The sequence below is a fragment of the Gobius niger genome, assembly GCF_951799975.1.
Source record: "Gobius niger genome assembly, chromosome: 4".
NCBI classification, from domain to species: domain Eukaryota; kingdom Metazoa; phylum Chordata; class Actinopteri; order Gobiiformes; family Gobiidae; genus Gobius; species Gobius niger.
In genome coordinates, this window is record NC_136855.1 from 14,430,916 (window position 1) to 14,452,961 (window position 22,046).

At 39.9% G+C, this 22,046-nt stretch overlaps 1 protein-coding gene across 1 annotated transcript; it reads right to left on the bottom strand.

The window, feature by feature from the left end:
• Nucleotides 1–45: 45 nt before the first annotated feature.
• tmc3 (transmembrane channel like 3) lies at nucleotides 46–20,321 on the bottom strand. The gene is made up of 22 exons (XM_079555384.1): nucleotides 20,050–20,321; nucleotides 19,482–19,628; nucleotides 15,169–15,244; nucleotides 13,884–13,965; nucleotides 13,683–13,789; nucleotides 11,891–11,989; nucleotides 10,648–10,790; nucleotides 9,997–10,144; nucleotides 9,679–9,722; nucleotides 9,382–9,529; nucleotides 7,919–8,028; nucleotides 7,730–7,808; nucleotides 6,974–7,213; nucleotides 6,178–6,306; nucleotides 5,980–6,047; nucleotides 5,596–5,724; nucleotides 4,006–4,116; nucleotides 2,834–2,959; nucleotides 2,628–2,706; nucleotides 2,125–2,167; nucleotides 1,773–2,037; nucleotides 46–1,297 (listed from the first exon to the last, which is right to left on the bottom strand). Exons 1-22 carry the CDS (start codon nucleotides 20,166–20,168, stop codon nucleotides 349–351), a joined length of 3,441 nt encoding a protein of 1,146 aa, XP_079411510.1. The 5' UTR covers nucleotides 20,169–20,321; the 3' UTR covers nucleotides 46–348.
• Nucleotides 20,322–22,046: the final 1,725 nt, after the last annotated feature.

The window sequence follows — 22,046 nt, forward strand, 5'->3', positions numbered from 1 at the left end:
AATATATATATTATTTTTCACCAAAACTGATCCTATCAGTGCAATTGTTTATTGAAGCGACAACATTGTTTCTTAGTAATATTATTTCACTGGAAGCACAACACACCAATCTCTTGCCTTCTCTTGCACTGAAAGACAATGGTGAGAGCTGAAACAAAACAATTTCTTTCTATCATTTTAATGTAGCAGTTCAGTTCATCGTGGCCTTGAACACTGTGTACCAGCGTATTGTTACAGCTACACAACATCACAAACTACATTGGGCCATATTTTAAGATGTGCTTGAGTTTATCGGGCCTTTTGTTTTTTGCTTGATATATTGTGTAATTATTCCAAAGTGCACTTCAGTCACACATTAGAGCAGACCAGGTCATTGACCTCAGTGACATTGGGGTCAAAGCTGGTTTTGGATTTCTTCTTGGCCAGTTTCCCGTGGCGCGTCTCTGCTTTCAGATACCTGTCCTTGTTGTGGATGACCTGGATGTACTGGTCCACGCTGCTGTTCTGCTGGTCGCTGCTAGAGGCCACAGATGCAGAGTCCGACTCGGTCAGAGGCGTTTCCAATTTCTGCTTCATCTTTGGTTTGACGTGAGCCTCCACATGTCTGCCTCGGGACGGAGATGCACCGTGCCTCCCTGCAGACGGGACGTACCTCCGTGTGCGCGCCAACACCTGCTCTGCGCCTCTCGCTTTGGCCTGTGGCTGACACTGGTCTAACTCTCCCCAGTCCTCCTCCTCCTCTTCATGGGCCTCGTATGGGCCTTTAGCCATGGAGCAGTGGCTCTCGGCCCTCTCCCCGATATAGAAGTGAGCCGGCTGATGCAGATCGGACAACGACTTGGGCCTGAGCGACTTCCCTAGGGGCATCCTTCTCCTGCTGCTGCTGCTGGGCCCCTGCTCCTCCTCCTCCTCCTCCTCCTCGCTCAGGTTGTGCTGTGACTGATGCGCGCGGTGCAGGTGTGGCTGGTGGTGAATGGCGCGTGCCGTGTAGCGCTTGATATTCCGTGGGTACAGCTCCACGATCTCCGCGGGCTCCTCCATGAGGTAGTGGCGGGGGATTCGCGTGGCCGAGCGCAGCAGGTGTTTCCGCGGCTCATGTTCATTGACGATGACATAGCGTGTGGTGTGGCCCCTCCGCCCCACACAACTCTGAGCCGTGATGATCCGCTCCACGGGGTGCAGGGTGTGGATGGTCTTCCTGTACACAGGTTCAGAGGGGTCAGAATAACGGGGAGAAGGACTGTACACCACCTGCTGGTAGGACTTGGATCTGGCACCACTTTGGGGCGGAAGAGGCCTGTTACAAAGGAAAACAACACAATTAAGTTAGAATTTGTCGATAGAGGTATTTCTAAATATGAGTCCTACAGAATCACATGAGTAATTAAGCAATTAAATGAAGCAAGTCAACGCGGAAGTGCTTCATACGCCAATTAGCCACAAAAATGCTTTGCTTGATTTGATTTTGGCCGTGAAACAATAAAGTTTTCAATGTTGTGGCTGACTGGTGTATGCTCCAGGTTTTAAATAACTGCCAACATGCAGACTGCAGGGTTAGTTCATAGTTTGCTACAACATGCCTCAAATTATATAAACTACCAGCTTTGAACATGCCGATTACTGTCCCAGAACTTACAGAATAAAATCCTGTTTAAATACAAGAAACAGCATCAGGTTGACATTATTATACTAGGATATCTATGTACTACAAAGAGTGTCACAAAAATAAATCCTACAAATCCTATCAGCTGAATCCCAGTGATGCTACAGACCTGTGCTCCAGTCGGTGTTTGGGCAGGACAGACACGGACGGGCTTCGGGAGGTCCCTGGCGCGCCGCCGTGGCTCAGCTCGGACCTGGACGCGGACTGGCTGATGGTCCTGATGCTGTTGCCGCGGCGAACGGGAGACTGGAAGTTGGTGACGTTGCCGTTTCGACGCGGCGACGGGGTCTGGATGGACGCCTCATGGCTGGTGATGTCGCTGTCCTGCTGCTCCGTGGTCTGGTCAGCCGCCGTCTCCGGGGCCTGCAGGCGGGCTGAGGAAAAGTGAGTCAGGAGTCAGTTTAGAAAAAAATAAACAGTGAAATCAGTAGGTCAAGTGTAATGGCAGAGTAATAATGTACCTGCTGCTAACTGGAAGACTTTCTTTTTATCTTCTGTCCGCTCCTTTGAAACACAACATGTTAATTAATTAGGTGGATAGTGTTCTGTAAGTAAGACAAAAGACATGTATAACAGACCGCCTCTTAACCGAAGAAAATGAGGCAAAAATGTGACGAAAATCCAACAAAAAAAGTGATGGAAATAAATATCAAAAAAGTGGTGACAACGCGGCAACAACCCCAGGAAAAAGCTCCATTTAGATGAGTTTTGTAGGTCTTAGCTTTCAAATGAGGCGTTACACTGGCCTATCGGTTGTAACCTTTTAGATTTGGGTAAAGCTAAACTGGATAAAATGCACTCAGGTTTAAGAGAGTTTTCTGATTAAAGGAAGCTGTGTTTTTGTGTGTAAAAAAGTTGTCCACCAGGGGGCACCCACGACCCATCGAACATAATAACGACAGGTTTACAGACCATAAAATGAACACATTTTTTGGTTGAATTGCAATGCACTTTAACATGTTACCGTTTGAAGCTGCATCCTCAGTTGATTGTTGGTGAACTTCAGTGACCGAGCAATGGCCTGAAGGTAATATATCAGCATGCTAAAACGGAAGAAAAAGCCATTATAAGCATTTGTACATACTCATACTCACTTTTTCAAAGTGTTATCAAATCAAATTATAAGTTGTATTTTGAAACGTAGATGTTGTGATGTTTTGGGGGACTCACAACAGCAACAGCACCGCAGGTAGCACGACGATGGGACTGGTGACGTAGCTCATGACTTTACCAAACCACAGGGGAAAATCAGTTTCAACAGTGTCTGAAATGATGTCGTAGATTTTCTCCTGCCCACTGCAACAAGCAAAAGGATAACCTGGGTAACCTGGGTACCGTTAAACAATACCAGTCTGGTATAAAGAAAATGGTACTACTGGTATTGAAAAAATAAAAGTCAAGTCAAAAGCTGGTACTGAAAAATCTAATAAAATCTTTATATTCACGTATCGATGCTGTTGGTCATCAAAATTTAAAAGACAGAAGGGGGAAAATTTAGGTAAATTTTGGAGAAAAAAAATCTGGATAAGGGGGGAAATTCAAGAAAATAAAACATGGAGAAAAATTTTAAAAAATATGAGATAATATAAGAAACAAGACAAAACAATAGGACAATTTGGGGCAAAATTGTGGAAAAGAATAGGGAATGAAATTGGGGGAAAATGGAGGAAATTAATGAAATATATAAAATTCAGGGTAAAAATTTTGAAAAAAAATGGGAGGAAAAAAGAGAAAACTATATATATAACAAAAATATAAAAACTTGAAAAGTGCGTTTTCTTCCCTTTTGTAGATACAAGAAGTTTCTTAGTTCTTTCACTTCAAACAAATGATTCACATGCAAAAGAAATTACATGGAAGGAAAAGGAATACATTAACATTATTAATCTGTTTTCTGGTTCTATATGACAAATAAATTAGTACAGGTATTGAAAAAAGTATTGTTCAGGCATTGGAATTTAAAACAAGTATCGTTAAAGTACCGGTATCGAAAAAAATGTCCAGCCCTACTCATGTGCGCACACAAGTCTGCATGATCAAAAATACATGTATAAAAGCATAGTTGTAGAAGTAGACAAGTCTCTGAATGAACTCTAGGGAAAAGTAAAAATGAAAGTCTGCGTTACTTCATTATATTGCAAAGTGCAGTTTAAATGTGATTGTAAACAGTAAATGTATTTGTCTTCAATAAGATGTCAAATAAAAGGCAGGGCTGGGACATTTTACAATCATTAAATCTGACACCCTTGGTCCAAATTGCATTTTAAAAGGAGTTTACTATCTCACATAAAAAGGTTTACTAATTTCCATCTCAGCATTAGTATTAGCGCTAAAACGTGTACCTGAACGGCCCACAGTGCTGAGAGGGTCTGTATCTGACGATGGCAAAGATGGTGGGCAGCATACACAGGAACAGCATGAACAGCAGCATCGCCAGGTAGAAGTTATTCGATCTGACAAAAGCAAATTGAAAAACACAATTATGGCTCGGTTTGTCATGTTGCTCCACACGTCCCCAAATTCCTACAGCGAAAGGACAGTTAAAAGGACGAGAGGAGTTGGTCCAGCCCACTGAATTTAGGTGGGTAGACAGGAAATGTAGGCGGGCAGACATAAAGGGAGCTGTGGATCGTTTATTGTAATGCAGGGGTCTCCAAAGCTGTCGCACAGTCGCCAGTGGTTCCCCAGCTCCTTTAATGTTTTGGATTTGTGTGGGCCATGGTATTGGACAGGGGTGGGTCTGTCTGACTCCAGGGGAAGTGGGCTTCAAGGAAAACATCATGTTGGAAGCACTGACTTTGTTTCTTTGGTTGTGACAAGCCTTCTGATTGGCGGAGGACTTAGTTAGTGCTAGGTAACTATGCAACAGAGAGTAGAACGAAACAGAAATGTATTGTTTTAACAAAAAATTCAACAGTACAGACTGAAATCTATATGTCTGTGTTTAGACGCTTTATCATCTTTACCCCGACTTGAACCAAGGACATTTTCTCCAGATTGGCCTTACGCAAATCTAAAAGCGTCTGGAAAAGGGCGCCAAAATAACAAGGAGGAAAAAGCAACAAAAGCGAAACGAAAAGGCGACAAAAACTTGATGAAAACACAACAGAAAAGCAACGAAAAAAGTGACGAAAAAGCCATAAAAGAGCGACAAAAAAGTGAGAAAAGAAGCATCAAAAGAGTGACAAAAGCGTGCCAGAAAAGCAACAATAACGCAACAAAAATGTGAGAAAAGCAAAAGCAACAAAAACATGACGAAAACATGTAAATACGAACACACGGCAAAAACGCTTCAAATATGTGACAAAAACCGACGACAACGAAGCTTGGACCAGTTTTGTAGGCTTTAGTTTTCAAATGAGACATTACACTGTTGCTCTGCAGTCAAATAGCTTTTAGATTTGAGAATCTAAAAGAAGACTTGAGAAAATGTGCTTGGTTAAAGCAGTTCTAAGTAACACATGCCCCTAGAGGCCATAAGCGCCACTGCAGGTGTCATAGCATGCTACGTTTTTTTACTCATTAATTATCTGTGAGAGTAAACACTGCGCTGACAGAAAAGACAAAGGGAGAGAGGGATATTGTACATCTTGTTACACAATGGAGGTCAGAGGTGCAATTGTGGTTTTCTGAAAGACCCCCAATCATCCCATTAGCACTTGTATTACCCCTAGACAGACTACGAAAAGGATTTATTAAGGTAAACAAGTTACTTAGTACTACTTTAAAGCGGGGGGTAAGAGGTTAAAATAGTATTCAGCCTATAGCCATTGTTATTTCTTATTTCAAAGGTAATTTTCAGTGGTAAAACAATGTACATTCTTTTGAAGTGAAATATTATCAATAGGGAGTCCCCTGACATCTTCGGATCGATTAGGGGGCCACAGTGCTTTGGACATTTGGAAAATGGCTGACCTCTGCCAATTAAGTACCTTGATGCCCTAAAAACTTGCTGATGTGGGACGTTGCAGGTGAGGACGGCCCAGCTCCTCAGGTACATCAGTCCAATCAGCTTCATGACGTTAAAGGCAGGGAGGCACGGGGAGAAAAACGCCCCCATCCTGAAATGAATGGGGACAAATGTGAAAGAACAAAACAGGGCAATACACTGATGGTATTACTCCCACAAGCTGACAGATTTATTTTCATCGTTGTAGCTAGACGACGTCTCTAAATAGAGCGGAAGAAATACAGTTCAGTGGAGCACAGAAATGAAATGAATTGATTATTAGGAGATTTTCCAAGCGTCACGGAAGCTGGCCCGTTCCACAGTCACACAAATCCTTGTTTTCGGTAATTTTCAGAAAAGCACTCACCAGATCATGCCTTGGTTGTAAATGAGATGCAAGACATTTTCAGCGATTTTGAATTCTCCGTATTCAGGCTGAGAAAGAAACACATTCACTCAGATTGTGTTTGAACTTCTCGGAGTAATAGTAGTAGTGCAGAAACCAACCACACGTCCACTTAATATAATGTTACAAAAGTAGAATCGATTTGACTTAAGTACATACAAACTTGCTCTCGAGGTCCCAGCAGCAGCAGTCACTCAGGTACCTCACCACTAACCCTCTGATGAAGTCAATGAGCAGGATACTGGCCACAGTGAAGATCATGTCGATTATGGACAATTTCAACATTTCCTGACAAAATACAAACAACATTTTCTCTGTTTGTGCTACAGCACAGCAAAGAACAAACAAATAGTTCAATTTGGATATTGACCTGGATACTGAAGTTCATTATAGTCTGTTGTTAACCTCTTAACCCCCGCCTTAACCAAGTGCATTTTCTCCAGTTCAGCTTTACCCAAATCTGAAAGGTTACAGCTTATAGGTCAGAGTACTTTTGAAAGCTGAAACCTACAAAACTGATCATATTGTTGCCGCGTTGTTGTCACTTTTTTGACATTTTGCTTCATTACTTTTTGTCACTTTTTTCAACAAATTTCTTCCATTTTTTCATCACATTTTGTCACTTTTTTGTCAATTTTTCATCACTTATTTGTCACATTTTTGTCACTTTCTTTACTTTCGTTATTTTTTTGTTTCTTTTCTGTTGCTCTTGTGAGGCTGTATTTGTTGCATTTTCAACTCTTTTGTCGCGTTTTTATTGGGTTTTTGTGACCGTTTCATCCTCGCTTTCGTCTTGTTTTCCCGCTTTTTTTCAAGGAGCTTTTACATTTGGTTTGAAGTCAAACTGTAGAAAATGTGCCAGGTTCATGAGGGGGTTTTATCTTGTATCAATTTCCTCCACTAATTAAATGCTGTAAGTTGTGAGAATAATAAGAAACAAACTGCTGTATTGCACCTGTCCCACATAGGTCTCCCAGCACTGATCCTGCTTGTTTTTCTCGAACACAGTCGTCAGGTTGGAAAGTGCCATTGGTGCCATTCCGCTCCTCGTGGTGTTGGCTGAGTCCAGTATTGCAGCGACCGTGGCTAATGTGGGGCTAACATTCCTGGGCACCGAAAAGGACGAGCCTTCAGGATGTGATGTCGTGGTCTGGAACAAGTGGGAGTCTGTCCAGTTCGCGGGGGTCACAGGCATCTGAAAATATACAGCTGAACTGAATAATGGATTTATTTATTTTTATGTAGAAGACGAGAAAGCTTGTTGTCTACTAGTTCAGTGCACGCCATCTTCAGCAGGTTTGTCTGTGTAAACTCTCTCATCCAGGTGTGGTCTACAGCAACAAAGGTTTGAAAATTGTCACCTGTACTACAAGTCAAGTCATTGAGCGGCAGTAACCTATTCAAGTGCCTGCTTACTTTTGGTGTGCTTGGGGAATACGCTTAACCCACCTTCCTCCAATGTCCGCATACACTAGGCATCTGTGTTCCCAGTACTTTGAATCCCCATTTTTTTCCTTTTAGACACCCCCCTTGACCTCTTATTCTAATTTACAGACAGTAAGTAAAAGGATACAAAACACTGAAGGCTCATTACAAAACCCCAACGACGCACAACCACCCCAAACCCGTACACAAAGGGAATAGCACAATTACAAAGTAACATAACTAGGTCTCATCAATTTACCGCATCTATTTATTTTCACATACTCACAGCGGAGCTCATAATGTTGACTTTGTCCAAAAGTGCAATAATGAGGCTGTAGAGATTCCCCAGATACAGAACAAGGACTCTGTGGGGGGAAAAAAAAAAAACATAATAGGTAAATTAATGTACTCTAAGTATATGTAGCCTGTATAGTGTATAGTATATACTAAAGCATTTGAGCAGAGAATGTTGCACCTGGCGAGCTGAAAGCGCAGAGATGTTCGCGGGTGGTACATCTCGAGCTGAGCCACCAGCTCAAAGGCAGAGGGAGCGATCATCGTGATGAGGGACACCACCACACTCACCTCGTCAGGGAAGAACAGAACAGAAAAAAACTTAATTGATGAAAACAGTCAAAATTGCATTACTAGTCTGTATTGGACATTCCTAAAACCAAATAGAAAGGCCATCAGTGTGCACATGGCCCAATTCAGGCGACACTGTTAACCTGCTGCCACTGTGCTACTGCCCATAGACTTTGTTGGGCAGTAGTTAATTGCTTGTTGTTGTTAATTCTGGTCAGTGCAATACATCTCTTAAGCCCCACTGAAATGAACTTCTAACTAGACACATTTTGTATTGCTGGCGGGAATGGCAGCCAGGAAGTGCATCCTCTTAAACTGGAAGAGCACAGACCCCGAGCCAAAAACAATGGACTAATGCACTAATTATCTTACTGCACACCCGTAAAGATGGACCACTCAATATGTGATGATGTCATAATGTCAGGTCGAGGGCAGGTGCCACTACAACTCTTTGTAAGAAATCTCCAAAACGAAAATTGTCAGATGTTTTTCCTCATCAGTATTTGACAGTGATTGGATTCACAAACCCGGCACATTATTATTATGGCTGAAAGTCTTTTCTACTGGACAACATCATACTCATGTTTTTGAATATTGTCTCCACTTTCTAACGCCTTTGTGAGGAAATAATTTAAATACTTTGTATGGGCTGACAGAAAAGATGTGGATTCTCCCAGTAATGACTGGGAGATATTCACCAAAAACTTAAAATCTGCAGCTTGCTAGTTACCATAGTTACCATCATGACATTTTCAGTGGCCCTCCACCTCAATTTTACGATATAGACTCTTAAGAATGTTGTGATGTCACATGAATGCAACCTATTAGTGGTCGTTCAAGATACTTTAAATGGACAGGGACTCTATGGACTATTTGACCCCGGACTAAAATTTAAACACTCATCCATTTATTTTGTATTTTTTTGGTTCAATATTATGACCATACAACAGATATTCAGTATTTCATTTTCAAAAGAGATGTAGCATGAACAAACACATATTTTAAAAACATTTTTTGTTATGTTGTATAAAATTATGCAATATTTTTGGAATAGGCATTGGGAATCAACATGTCTTGTAACAAAGTTGAATCTCAAAGTTCCTGTTTAATAACTCAATAGATATAAAGCTTTCCGGTTGCACAAGATGGTAAAACATGTTGACAGTGAAACATCTCTAACCGTAAAAGCCATTACGAGTGGTCTAACATTGTGCACATACATGAGCCGGCAAATGACCCTGAGAGGCGGCGTCCGTGATCCTGCTCATGTCCCTCGTCTCTGTGTTTACATTGATCCCTGTGGACCACATTACTGAACGTCATAATGAAATAACGTCCCTATAGCGGCGTTACCTCGTTCTTCTCCCACAGAGTCAGCTCGGGCTTCTCCTGCTCCAGTTTCTGAGAGCGGTCCACCACGAAATAAATGATGTAGATGCTACCGGCCAGAGACAGGAGCACCAGGATGTTGGCCAAGATCCGCAGGCTGATCAGGACAGCTCTGAAAGATGCAACAAGAACACACAAAAAATGATCAAATGTAGCACTGAGTAGAGGCTTGGCGCTGGACTGGCTTCATAAACAGGTGGTCATGGTATTTCCGTCTATAAGTGAACGTACTGCTTGAAAAAGTACATAAAAAATGCTTACAAACTGGTCTCTTTCTTCTTCTCTTGCTCCTCACAAATAGCTTCCTAAGAGATCAAAAAAGGCTCATTTTACTTGCTATAAATGTACACAAACATAAACAAAAGCTCAAATTAACATGAAATATACACCATATATCATTGTCTTGTTAAAATGGCCCAAGTCATATCTTATTATGATTGGCAGAGGACAGAACCAATGATACGTAAAGATGCATCAATGTCTGGAGGGTAAAAATCACTTGACCAAAACAGTGACTTAAGCCATTATTTTAACAAGGCGATAAAATAACAATATAGACATAGGTGGCTTGTGCCTGACCCTGATGTTGTTGACAATGGCAGCTCCTTTGCTCTCAGCCGCCTCTGGGTTCCCAATCAGATAATCCCAGGCACAAAACACTCTCCAGCAGAAGGTGAAGTTCTCATCCGACGCACTCGCTAAACTCAGCCTTGAGTTCTTAGCCATTCTGTGCACACAATTTTACACATAGGATATTACCATATTTCCCGGACTATAAGTCACAGTTTTTTCATAGTTTAGCCTGGGGTGCGACTTATACTCAGGTGCGACTTATATATCAAAATACATAATTTCACATGTTTGTTATCTACACACTGACAGCCACTAGAGGGCGCTCTAGGCTTGTGTACCAGTATCTGCTAAGACTAAACACAAATGCCACAAAAAAGAAAATCATACTCTGGAGATTACAAGCTGCAAGTAGTGAGATATGCAGCCGAAAACAGTAATCAGGCAGCAGAAAGAAAGCTTGGATAAAACTGTGAGGTAAATCAATTACATGTAAACCTGAAATTGCAAGGTTTGCTCGTACTTTACTGTCAAGTTTACAGTAAACGTGTCCCTGAAGTCTAATTTCTAAAAAACCCGCCGATGCAGTAAATTTGGTAAAATATTTAAAAATAAAACAGATAGCACACAGTATTTACTTTTTTAGTTTTCAGTCCTTACTTTCTGAGCAAAATGATGAAGCTATAGGCAAAGACGGCCATTCCAACCAGGAAGTAGGCGAGCGGCAGCCTGTATCCAGCAGTGCCGATCTTCCTGACACTGCCATAGTATCCATAGAACAAAACTGAGTACTGCAGGTACCCCTATAGAGGCAAACAAAGGATGATATAAGGTGTCGATTTAGATAAATATTAAAACACATGGTTAAAAATGACAAACTACATCAGTGAAAAAAACATCTGTAGATACAGTGCACATCTGTAAAACAAAAACAATATGTTGATGAGCAAGTGATCATTTATTAGGCCTTACTTTATCATGACAAGTTAATTTTTTTAGATACCGGTACTTAAACAATACTTGGTTTTCGATACCGATACCTGAATAATACTTTTTTCAATACCTATACTAAATTATTTGTCATATAGAACAATAAATAATAATCATAATATTAATTTATTGCTTTTTCTCCCATTTCATTTCTTTTACATTAGTGTCATTTCTTTGAGGTGAAACGACAAATGGGCAGAAAAATCACTTACTAAGTTTCTTATTTTTTCCCCCCATTTTTAATTTTTTTTTCACGTTTCTTTCCTAAATATGAAATTTATTTAATTATTTTCCCCCAAAATTTCCCATATTTTTCCAATTCATCTTCCATGTTTTTCTTTTTTTTTCTCCAATGTGTCTTTCACTTTTTTATTTCTTTTATATTTTGATGACCAACAGCATCAAAACTTGAATTTAAAGGTTTAATATTTCTTTTTGGTACCTACTTTCGATTCTTTTATTTTTTTCAATACCAGTTTTCAATACCGTTTTTTACATAGTATAGTGGTATTGTTTAACGGTACCAGGCCCTAATGACAAGCACAAAGGATTTGAGACAAAGACTCACTTGTCGTGCATTACAACAAGCAAACCTTGTAATTTATACCTCTACAAACATGTTCTGGGAGCAGCCCACATGCAACTTAACCATGACACAGGCTGAGTGAATGTCAAGAGAATGAGTTAGAAAGAAGAGGAAACTGGCCAATGACGATGAAGCCGGTCATAATGATATGCTCCGTCCATAGAGCAACAGAGCTAGTGCTGACTTTGCAGAGACGATGAAGGTTGTCTCGGCTCATTGCGGCGGCCAGAAAAGGTCGGAGAGGCCGTAAAGCAATGTTTGAATAAAAGGCTTTAGTCTGTGTATCAAAGTGCTATCGACAGAGGAGTAAAAGTGAGAGAGACTTGCCCCCAGTGACCAGATGGTGTCCAAGTCCTGAGCCGATGGCATGTGCTCTTTGGGGATGGTTTTACTCCGGGTCGTCCCGAATGGAGCTCCAGCTAACAGCTATAAAATGTAATAGAAAGAGGTCAGGTCCAAAGAAAAACAAACTAGGGTAGATCAGTCACACTGTATATTTGTGTTGAGTATGGGTCAAATGCAGAGAGGACTATTTTGTGTTTAAGAGAGAGGAGTGGAAAGCATTCATCTGTTGCTTTAGCCAAGGTTTATGTTTTTACACACCATATTAGTAAAAACCCATTTATATTTGTTTGTTTTAATAAATAATAAAATGAATAAATACAAATTGTGTTGAAGTGAAAAGCACATTCTATCAAGAGATAAATTTCTCCATCTGCATCTAGCACATTATAGTGTCAGTCCATGCAAAGTGTATCAATTCAAAAGTCAATTGGACTTAATTTGAACAAGAAGCGGACATTTCATTGCCCATTCAAGAAGCTTTGTTGTGGCTGCCATGGAGAAGCACCCTAAATGGAGAGTGAAAATGTCTGTTTTTGCTTAAATGCAAGTCCAGTTGTTTTGTTTAAATGTCAGAAGACTGAATTTACCACCAGGATGACTGAACATCGACATGTTTCAGTATAAGAAGTGTAAGATGTCCAGATTTACTGTATCACATTACCTTTATAGCTCGTTTCCACCAGCCCTACCCTACTCTACTCCACTTGGTTTGGCCCTACTCTACTGGGCCTGGTTGTGTTTCCATTATTCTGTAGAATCTGATACTCTATCCATGGCTACCAGCGCGTATTCATGGATATGGCTTTGCTTTTGGCTGTATCCATGAAACAGTACTTGCTTGGCCTGGTTAGTGCCAGGGCCAAGCTGGTACTAAAAAAAAGTACCAGTTAACTGTAAAGAGGGCTGGTGGAAACATTTCAAATGCAGGAAGAGTAGAGTTGGGTAGGTGGAAACAAGCCATTATTCAGCCAGAATAATTCCACTGTAATTTCAGAATCTCTTTTTCAGGAGAGTCCTCACCCCAAGCCTTTGCATGTACAGGAAAAAACATACAAACTCCACACAGAAAGGACTTCACATGTTCCACGTACACTCCTTAATAATGGATTTATTTTGCACTCTACAACCTTCACAAGTGCTACAGTCAAAAAACATTCATTTTTTCATTCAGAGCAAGGGGTTGAACTACCAACCATTGGGCCCAGGCTACTTTTATTCTTCTTGCTGCATTTTCTTTCATTTAAACGCAAAACACCGACTGTTGCAGTTCCGTGAAAATATGAGCCCTTGATCCAATCCTTCCAATTTCATATTTATACAACTACGCTATTTCCTTGAATGCTTGTTTCTATCTTCTATTATCACACATTTGTGCAGTCTGGGGGGTTTAAACTGCATCACAGACAAGCTATACTTTACTTTAAACGTCCCACTGGTTGCGTTTGGTTTCTGGGAATGAGATGTCTGAGTTAAATTTTGCATCAGCACAAACCCACCCAGCACAATAAAAGTCAATGAGCGGAGCAGAGATAAGGCTATGATGTGTTCGAGGGCGCTGGGGAAAGGTTAGATCCATTACAGACGAGAGGCACAGGGCACACAGTAAATCATGTGTGGGAAAATTGGCTGTGTCTACATGCCACCGGTTTCAATCTAGCAGTTTCTCTTTCCCCTCATGAAAAAATATTCGCATCTAGAGCAAATTTTGAAGGAATGTTTTAGTCATTTTAGCATTGTCATTTTTGGCATTTGCATGTTCATTAGCTTTACTGACCTCAGGCAACACAATAAAGGCTCCAGTCAGGATGGTCAGGACTATGTTGATCCCAAACAGCCATCGCAGGAAGATGAAGTATGAGGCCACACCTGACCCAAAGTGACCTGGAACGGGTTAAGACGATACACAAAAAAAAGAAAAATACTGCATAAAAATGGAATTATGACATGGCTTTATTACTGTATATCACTGACTTACTCTCAATCTTCTTGATCCTGACCTCCCAAGGAATGAACAGGACCACGATGTTGTAAAGCAGTCGGGACAGTTTCTTCAACAGCTTTCAAGGGGAAGGGGGAAAAAAAGGGTTCTTTATTTAAGAAAAGGCAACAAACATTTTGGTTTGGCGCACCTGATGTCCGGGATACCAACATTTTTAATTCAGGTGAATTAGGACAAAAATAGGTAAAACACTAGAAATTCTCCTCAAAAAGACATAAAAACAGGGCTCAATACTAATACTCTGCAACACATTGATGATGCTGTGTGCTAGTTAAAATTTGACAAAGAACTTAATAGAAAAAAATATATACTAGAGGCCAACATTAACATTTTAGACTAATACTCTCCCATAGATACAAAAAGGAACATTAGTATAACAACTGTCACAACACTCTATAGCGCTTATATTATGAGGATATTTAGTCACATATTTAGGTGCAGGTGCTACTCATTTTGCACATCAGTAAACACTTGGTAAATGACCCCCAACCAGTGGTCATGTTTTAGTTGGTGTGAGTCTGGCTGGATTACTATAGGATACCCAGGATGAGGGCAGCTTTAGGTCGATCACTAAAAAATTTCAATTAACTTGACGCCAAACAGTTGAATTAATAATTCATGGTAAGAGCCCTCACTAAAAGTCAATTATTTCTAATGGGACTGAGCAGCCTGAACATTTTAATTAAACTTAGCTATAACAACAGGCCATAAATCTGCGATGCTGCAGCCCACTCCTCCTTTGTGTGTTTGAAGGGAGGGAGAAATCACAAAAAAAAGATTAAGCTCGCTACAGTTTCAGCCAAAAGGAAGCTGGAGATTGGTTGGAATCGTTTGCATGGTTTATCACTTTGGCTTGAATTTTCTTGTTCCTGCTGAGCACTGGATTTCCTGCATTAGTTCAGTGATGCTTCCAGGCAGAGCAAATGTTGGTACTCATTAAATATCAATAAAGCTACAACTGTCTTTTCTAATTCTTTCAGCTGGATTAGTCACCTTGTTGCGCCTATTGTTTTTGGGGCAACACATGCTAGTGAACATACAAGATACTCATGCATGATTGCAGCTGTCCCCTGTCCTGCAGTCGTGTTCAAAACAAATTCATCAGTCATATCATAAGCCATGGAGCCACTGCCGCCCCCTGCCCTGGTCGGCAAGGTCCACCTTCTGCAGTTTTATTGTATTTCAATTAGAAGAACTCAAATGAACAAAGATGTCTATACTACTGACAAAATACACAGTGAGATATGAATTACATACTTACATCAGCTCCTGCGGTCTGGTAACCCCTGGTCCGGGTCAGTCTGCCCTCATACTTCAGCACAATCTCTCTGGCCTGTCTACAACACACAAGAGAAAACCACAGACACTTGTACCACTGTGTCACACACAAAAAAGGTTTATCTATTTTGATTTCTTAATAATTATAATAATAATAATTTATCTTTAATGATATGTCCATCGTAGAGGACACTATATAGGTGAAATATATAAACATAAATGACAACGTAGTTTTTACTGTATTGATAAATCTGACATTAATCAATATCATCATAATAATCCAAATTATTTAAGAGAATTAATATATCAAATTAGGTCATGCTGCAGTTTCATTTCAGGTTAAAATCACCTCTATAGTGATTTTGATCATGGTTTGGCGTTTCTTTAATAAATGCATGTAAATGAATGCAAAGTGTTGCTGACCCCTCACACACCTGTGTTTGGGATGTGTTACAGAGCTGTGATGGGGTATGTTTTATTTAAAGGGACTATACAGAGTTTGTTAAAAGTATTTTCATCCTACATGTTCCAGTAATGTCCTAATAATGTGTAGAAAGAGCCCAGACTTATTCACCACAACTGTCTCTAAAATCCTTCACTGTCACTCAAAAAGTTGTTACTTCGGGGACGAAGTGCCGTCATGCACGAGCTTAAAGAAACAGGCCACCATTTTTACATACTGAGATATGTTCTTACCTGAGCTTAGATGAGTTGATACATACCTGGTTGGTCTATGTGCATGCCCTCAGTCACGTAAAACCACCAAAGATGTTGTTCGCATTTGGCCTCTCCCAATGTATTCCTATAGCTCCAAACGAGGGTGAACTTTGAAGCGACCGCGCTCTTCCACGAGCACGCACAAAGACCAAACAGGTAAAACAGTGGCCTGTTCCTTTAATATAGTGACTGTAGTTACCCATAAGACCTTAGGTGGCAGTAGTGAGTATAAAATGACTAACTTGCATCAAGTCTCTTTAACCATAAGTTTCTCATGGAGATTTAGATTCCATTTGAAGACACATTTAGTCCTTATGTCTATTACAAAGGACATGGAAAGAAAATGTTTTTCAAAAGGGCTTCAATGTAAAAAAAAAAAAACATATTTACAAAAGTAAATAATTAATAAGATTGATAGTTCTTTATCTGGTTTGCTGTCTGTATAGGACAATGAGATTCAGATGAACTGCATGTAAACAGCCTGACTTACACAAGACCAGTGTCCACTACTTAAACGATACCAGTATGGTATAAAAAAAAAGTTTAGTTACTACCGGTATTGATAAAATAAAGTATAAACAAATCCATATCTTCACTAAAACACAAGTAAAGTGAAATCAATATGCTGAACAGAATTTTCCGCCATTGTTCCTATTCAAACTTTGCATTTCATCCAATCTCTAATTCATCTAAATTCATTTACCACACACAGAGTGACCTACCTCTGCCACAGCAGCAACACCATCAGCCACCTCAGCCTCTTCACCACTATTTATACACCATTTATAAATCGGATAAATATTACTTCTTTCTTGCTCCTAGCCGACAGCAGACATTGCGTATATACACAAGAAAGTCAATTATGTAAGTCTGAATAAAGTTTTTAATACCTGCACCGAAACACATATAACAACTCTGGACTATCAGACTGGATATTACGAGCTTCAACATTTTTACACGCATTATTACAGCCAGACAAACTTTATTAATCCCCCTGCAGATGGCTGGTCCCATAAAGATAAATTAAAAGTATTTCAGAGGTTTATGGCCCGCGAGACACAGCCATGAAAGCAACTCATCCTCTCACTGTTACTGTTCAGACATTATTGAACCACGCAATCGGATCGAGAGGCTATACCCACACAACATTATTATGTTTAGAGGACAGGACACGTCTTAAGTGCAGGTTTTAAAGTAGGGTTGTAGAATCAGTATCGGATTTAATGCCGATACCACAGATTTTCTTGGTATCGTTTTTGGTGAGTGCCTAAATCCAAACCTAATTCATTACCAAATCTTGTTTTGGTAATGAAATAGTAAAAAACAACAACATAATTAGACCACCACAAAGTTCATTAGGAGCGGGTTTGGTGTTACTGGCATGTTTGTTTATTTACCAGAGTTTAGATGCTCAAGTGCCAGTTAGATGCTCATTTAAAGAAGAACTAAGTAACTTGTTTACCTTAATAAATCCTTTTCGTAGACCCTCTGGGGGTCTTTCATCTCCCCCGTTGTCTCTGGCCAGAAAACCACAATTGCAACTTTTCTGCCTCCGGGTAGGAGGCCCCAATACACACTATATAGTATCATGAAGAAGAAGCTAACAGGCTAACGGGCAAAGCTAAATGCGGGCTCGCGCCACTTAAACAGTATTTACAGCAAAGTTAGAGTGAAAAAAATTATCCTCATTGTGTAGTTGGATGTACAATATCCCCCTCTCCCTTTGTCTTCTCTGTCAGCGTAGTATTTACTCTCACGGACAATTAATGAGCAAAAAAACGTAACATACGACACCTGCAGTGGCGCTTATGGCCTCTAGGGGCATGAGTTACTTAGTTCTGCTTCAACAGGAATGTTCTGCAACGTGTCTTTAAATATATATCCTTTTTTCCCCCATTTTAGACTTGAGTAGCAGTGACAACTTAATTATTAACTTTTCTACTGTTTTACTTCCCTATCAAACGATTATTTTTTTTTACAAATCTTAGGATTAAACCCACATTTGCAGCATCTTAGATTTTTGGATGTAAATTATAGCCCGTTACCGCAGTGGGGAGTAATCACACAAGTACAGGCGCAGATTAGAAAGGGGTAAAAATGCCGACTTGCAGCCCCTTCCTCCTGATGACGGTAATAAAAACGCGAACGCTAATAACAAACTGCCCATATAAAAGCTGTTATCCACGGCACATTACTCAGCACATCTCCAGCTCTCTACCCGCGCTCACTGGCCTAATGCTGTACCTGCTGCAGGGATAACCAGTCGCTCAGCTAAATACATTAGGCAAACATCTTCATTGGAATGCTCCTCGAGGGCTGCACAACATATCGCCATATTAATATTATTGGCATGACAATATGGGCAATATCAAAAAGAAGCCACAATATTACCGAGGGCTTCCTTCAGAATAATATTGACACATATGGCAACTTAAAAATGTCCAAAAATTTCAGCTTTGGTAATGATTTTCCCAATTTAGTTCCGCTTTGTTTTGGTCCTGATTTATCTTTTTCCTCGTCTTGTTTTGACACAGTTTGGTGAAAAAATGTCGAAATGGTCACAGAACATACTGTAATTATGTATTAACAACATAACATTCAAGACAGAATTGTTCCTCTCTTTGCGCAGCCCTGTACTCCATCATGTCATCGCTATGAGGGGCGGAAGAAAAGACACTGCATGGACTATAAAGTGGAATGGGAAATACATATATTATGTCATGAGCTGGGGTTATGAAGCCTTTTGAGACTGGAACCCCTTACCGGACAAAAAAAAACACACCCTAAGACCCCGGAACGTCCTTCACACACGATTAGTGCCATGTTACTATGAAGTTTATAACCATGACGTGAAACTAAATTAAAACAAGGGTGTATTTCCTCAGTCATTTTATTATTGGAATAGCTGTTTCCATCAAGACCTGTAAGCGTTTAGAAAATATTATTGCAACATTTGATATTAAAGGTATTATCAGCAAATTTCAGTTTATTTTCAGGCTCAAGAACTCCCTTTAGTTTAGTTTTATTTGTTTATTTATTTGAGCAGCATACAGTACACGCTGCTCAAAAGGAGTAGTCTGAAGCAAGACGCTTATGAGCACCTCACCCCAAAATCCAACAATAAACATTTTCATTAGTACAATGCAACAAAGGAAAAGAAAAAGAAAACAACAACGACAACTCAGTGACCACAGCAGTAAGAAGCTGAAATATAACTACTCTTGAATAAGTTTGAATAAGTTGAAGCACAATGGTGTCCCTGTTTCAATAATAATAATAATAATAATAATAATTAATATTTACTATGAAAGTGACTTTGTCCTAGAAAAGTACCTGAATGAACTAATTACCTCTGCAATTTGTTGCGCACTTGGGTTTTTGTTCAGCCCTATGGCTTCAGCCTACAGCTCTAGTTCTTCCTATAGCACATACTGTATAATAATTCTAATCTTTTGGCCGTTGACCAGACTCCTGAACTTTGATTTATTCCTGCATATATTCACGACAGTTGTGCCGAGCAGCAAGCAGGCAGGAACGGAGCAGCGCTGTAGTGAAAGTTAATAGTGTTGGATGAAATACTTGAGCACTTTGAGTTTGCGTCTCATGGGCCACGGTCTGGTCCTGATGTTGGCGATGATTTCCTTCTGATGCTGAATGTTCTGAAACATCTCCTCGGGGTCGTCACTCTCCACTCGCTCGTCCTCTTTGTCCTCATCGTCCGACGACCTACGCATGCAATAAGTTTGACGAGAAATTACAAAATAAGTCCAAAAGCAGAAGTTAGTCATTTAATTTGGCCATAGCAACTAGGTGATGGACTTTTTGTCTCTTCTACAGTAATTATGATAAAAATGTATGCAGGGTTAAGGTATATAGAGTGCTTTTTATATTAGTCTTGGTGAAATACATACTTAAACACTACTTTTGACAACACAACACACTTTTACAACACGTTAGAGATGGCAGGCATACAAAGGAAAGTTGTATCCTCAGAACAGAACCTTTAATTCAAAAAGTTAATTTGCTAGAGTAAAAAGCCACTTCAAAGACTGGTAAATGACTGCCATTCCCCACAGAGGACTTGATGATTAGATTTTATCATTAGCCTCATTGTAATAATTGTATGAACAGGAGGAAATGCACTTACCCCTGGTGGTCCTGGTACGAGGAATAGAGTCTCCTTGAGTTCTTCCGGACGCTCTTGTGCCGCTTTGGAGCCGACCTGCCGCTGCCCCCACGCACCAAGGGCTCTGAAATTGAACTCATGACTGAACCGGGAATAGACAAGTACTAAAGCAGAACTAAACTAAGACTAAACCAGAACAAGACAAAGAATAAACTAGGACTGAAGTGTCAAATAGGGTACAAAGGGAAGTTGGTATTGTGCCCAACTGCTGCTATGTGGTTAAAACTAGACTAGGATTAACACTATGACGAGCTCAGACCAGTCATCCAGAGAAGACCAGTGAGGAGTGAGGAGGAGCTACCTGCTGCTCGGGACCCCCCTCTCTGATCAGCACACATAAACAGTGATCAGGCCAATCACAGCGACATCACAGTCTTAAAGGGACAGTGCGAGCAACGAAAAAGACCTTCATTGTTATCTTTTTCCCACTGTATGTTACTGTCCTGGTGTCGGGATCCCCACAATCTCCCCAGGATGAAAGGCCCTCACCCAAAACAGAATCTAATCTTTTGTATGTATTGTAAAATACTGTATTTTCCTTACAACATATTGTTGAATAAGCATTATAAACACTTAAAATAACAATACTATACTAAATAACTGCTCACTGACTTGGGTAGAGTTTCTTTTTTAAAATCAGAATCAAAATAGTTTCTAGGATTTTTTTCTGGGTACAATAGTGCGACATGAAGCATAAAACATATAATTTAGATAATAAACTATAAAAAATGTAAACTACAAGGCTATAAGGGCATGCATAAAGAAGATAGTAATAAGAAAGCAAACTTTAAAGGTACAAAAAAGAAGAAAGAAGCAATTGGTGTGAAAAAAGTTAGAACCGTATACCGTACTTGTACTGTACAATAGATTAAAAACAACTGGTTTTACTAAAAAATATTTGAATATTTTAATTTTGAAATGAATGATTGTCAATAATTACATTTCCTTGATACTGTAGCATGGACCAATTATGGTGCTGGTAAATAATCTCAGTTGCAATATCAATAATAACTTGTTGGTAAAGCTCTCTCGTTGCTGGTGTAACTCTATTGAAGTTGTATCCAGTGAAGTCTGCAGTTGATTTTCTCAGACTGACCATGTGTTAAATAACTCTCAGTGAAGACATTCCCATTTTAATGTGTCCCATTAAAACAGACAAATCCACAGCGTAATGTGCCTTATGTCGCGTTGGCTCCGGCTGCACTGTCGTTGCACAGAATCACAGGCTGCAATGGGCCTTGAAGACTGGACAGATGTCTCATGTTTAACCAGAGACTCTCTAAAGGGGCCCAGAGGACCAACAGTTTAAGTCTCTATGGGAAAGTTAAACTAGCTTTAATCAAAGGTAGCAGGATTCGAAAAGGCATGTAGTAAATGGCTTGTCAAAAGGGAGCATCATATAGTGAAAGTCAAACAGAGCGAGAGCTGCACAGTCCATTGCAATCAAATCCAAATTGCATTTTGAATTGAATTAAAAAGCGTTTAAAAAATTTTACATACTAGGGCTGAAAGATATATCGTTATCGTATCGATATCGAGATATGAACATTCCAGATATTAATATCGAACAAGCAACGATATATCGTTATTGTATTGATATCGAGATATGAACATTCACAACATTAAAGTAGAAAAAAGCAAGATATAAACGATACAGATTTTCATCAATAAAACTGCACTCTTTATTATTCTGTTTTTATTTTATTTTTTTAAATGCTTGGTTTTCACCTAACCCAGTTAAATCGCATCGTATCGAGATAGTATCTGGCATGAATATCGAGATACAAATTTTGTCTATATTGTTCAGCCCTAGTACATACGTAGAGTGCCTTGTAAAGTTGTGTTGGATTAACAGCTTTTCACTACCGTCCTCATAGCAGCAGCGTATAAAAATAAACCAATGACCAGCATTTTCTGTAAGTCACACAGTTTTATGTCGGCTCAAATCCCCAGAGAGA